This window comes from Loa loa, assembly GCF_000183805.2.
Source record: "Loa loa unplaced genomic scaffold supercont3.656, whole genome shotgun sequence".
Lineage (NCBI taxonomy): Eukaryota > Metazoa > Nematoda > Chromadorea > Rhabditida > Onchocercidae > Loa > Loa loa.
This window is the reverse complement of record NW_018108836.1, coordinates 1-2,106: the sequence shown is the minus strand read 5'-3', so window position 1 is coordinate 2,106 and position 2,106 is coordinate 1. Positions and strand designations below refer to the sequence as shown.

General features: G+C 34.2%; 1 protein-coding gene across 1 annotated transcript; it reads left to right on the top strand.

Moving 5' to 3' along the window:
- Nucleotides 1–1,109: 1,109 nt before the first annotated feature.
- Nucleotides 1,110–1,825, top strand: LOAG_14944 (zinc finger protein; the record flags this gene model as incomplete). The annotated part of the gene is made up of 2 exons (XM_003150437.1): nucleotides 1,110–1,228; nucleotides 1,327–1,825. 2 exons carry the CDS (start codon nucleotides 1,110–1,112, stop codon nucleotides 1,823–1,825), a joined length of 618 nt encoding a protein of 205 aa, XP_003150485.1.
- Nucleotides 1,826–2,106: the final 281 nt, after the last annotated feature.

The window sequence follows — 2,106 nt, the reverse complement described above, 5'->3', positions numbered from 1 at the left end:
GGACATACAGTCTGAACGAAGAATTTGATGAAATCATGTGGCATACGTAAATACGCGCAAAAAAAAATAGAAGCACTGCAAAAAAATGCGATAAATGTATTAGTGCAGTTTTTCCCTTTTGCTAATATTTCTTTGATTTTGAAAGTTTGGAAAAATTGAAGCGAAATAAAAGAAAATTGCACAAAAAATATTGCAACGGCTTTGCATAAATTAATTTTCACAATGCAATATTGGAATGAAATTATTCAGAGGATTAAAACAGCAACTACTACTATTACATTATTACACGTGGACATAGATTATCAATACAGATAGTTCACCACTCCCATTTGGATGAGCATTTATACAGACGATACCTGAGCAGTAATATCTAACAGAAGAAGTGGCTGGTCGTTTGTGTAAACTCTTTTCCACGAATTTTATCCAGTAAGTTTTATTTCATTTATTTCGATGGAAAATGTAAGTTTTTTCGCAAAGTATCGTGTTATGAGAGATTTTGGAATTCCTCGACGAACCTGTAAATGAGCACTTTTTAAAACTAAATTATATTTTTATTCAAAACTACGAACATTGTGAAGACTTCGCTTTGGAACGCTTGGACCGATCTCCATCATGAATAATTTCTTATGCTTATCGCTTGAATGAGAAATGCAGTTATATTCTACTAACAATGAATAGAAACCATTCTTTTTTTCAATGTTAACATTTACCAAAAGAAACTTCTCCGTTACATTCCAAAGCGAAATCTTCACAGTGTTCGTAGTTTTTAATAAAAAGATAATTTAGTTGTAAAATGTCAAATAGCAGGCAGTCTTATTTCTCATACATAACTATCCATTACATTAGTAAATTTGAATGTTTTCAGAATAGGCAAGGAAATTACTCTCTTCAAAATGCATTATATTTATTTTGTTATCATCTTCTTCGTTCAACTGGGCAACATTCAAACTACAGTAAGTTCATTTAAAGTTAAAAATCAAGACAACATTACAGTATTTCGAAAATTTCAAGTTTTTTTAAAATAATGTGAGAGTGATAATTTCATGTAATTTGAGGGGGTGAAAACAGAACAAACAGAGCCGTTTGATTTATCAGTGAACGGAGAACAAATGGGAAATTTGTGGTTATTAGCCGAAGTAGCCGCTAAAGTGCCGAAAGCCGAAATAGCAACTGGACGACAGACAGGGTTAAACTCAACAAACCAAGAAGAAAGTATTGAACAAAAGATGTGAGTAAAAGAGGGAAATCGCAGAGTAATGCTTGTCAAAAGAAAGTAGCAAATATGGGAGAGCACAGGAGGACTCACACTGATAAGAAGCCTTACAGTTGTCCCACATGTGGGAAAGGTTTCTCTCGATCATACAATATGAAAAGGCATATGAGGACTCATACCGGTGAGAAACCTTACAGTTGTCCCACATGCGGGAAAAGCTTCGCTGGTTTATCAGAGATGAAAAGGCATGCGAAGATTCATACTGGTGAGAAGCCTTACAGTTGTCCCACATGTGGGGAAAGCTTCTCTGGATCATACAATATGAAAAGGCATATGAAGACTCATACCGATGGGAAGCGTTATGGTTGTCCCACATGCAGGAAAAGCTTCTCTCGATCAGACAATATGAAAGAACATATGAGAATTCATGCCGATAAAATGCCGTACAGTTGTAAGGTATGCGGGCAGGTTTTCAAACGAAAACCATATTTGAAAAGCCACATGAAAACTCACAACAAAAATAGGCCACTCTTCAACTGTACTGTCTGCGGCAAATGCTACCTGAATTACGACCGGTTGAATTTACATAAGAAGAATCATGAAAGAAGCTGAATTACGTGCTATTATTTCTGATGTATGCTAATTATTTATATTTTCCATTAGTTATATTTTTGTCCCTTTGTCTTATGTTATTACTGTCACCTTGCGTTCCTCTTATTACTGTTAGCGCTTGCTCATTAGTTATTTCTTTTTTTTTTTTTTGTCCTACATGCAAATAGTTTTTTCCTATTCCTTAATTTTTGTCGCACAATAAATAACTAATTAACTGACTAAATGAATGTGCACATTTTTCACAATTCATTAGCAGCACTTTTTATCACCTCAAAAAAATT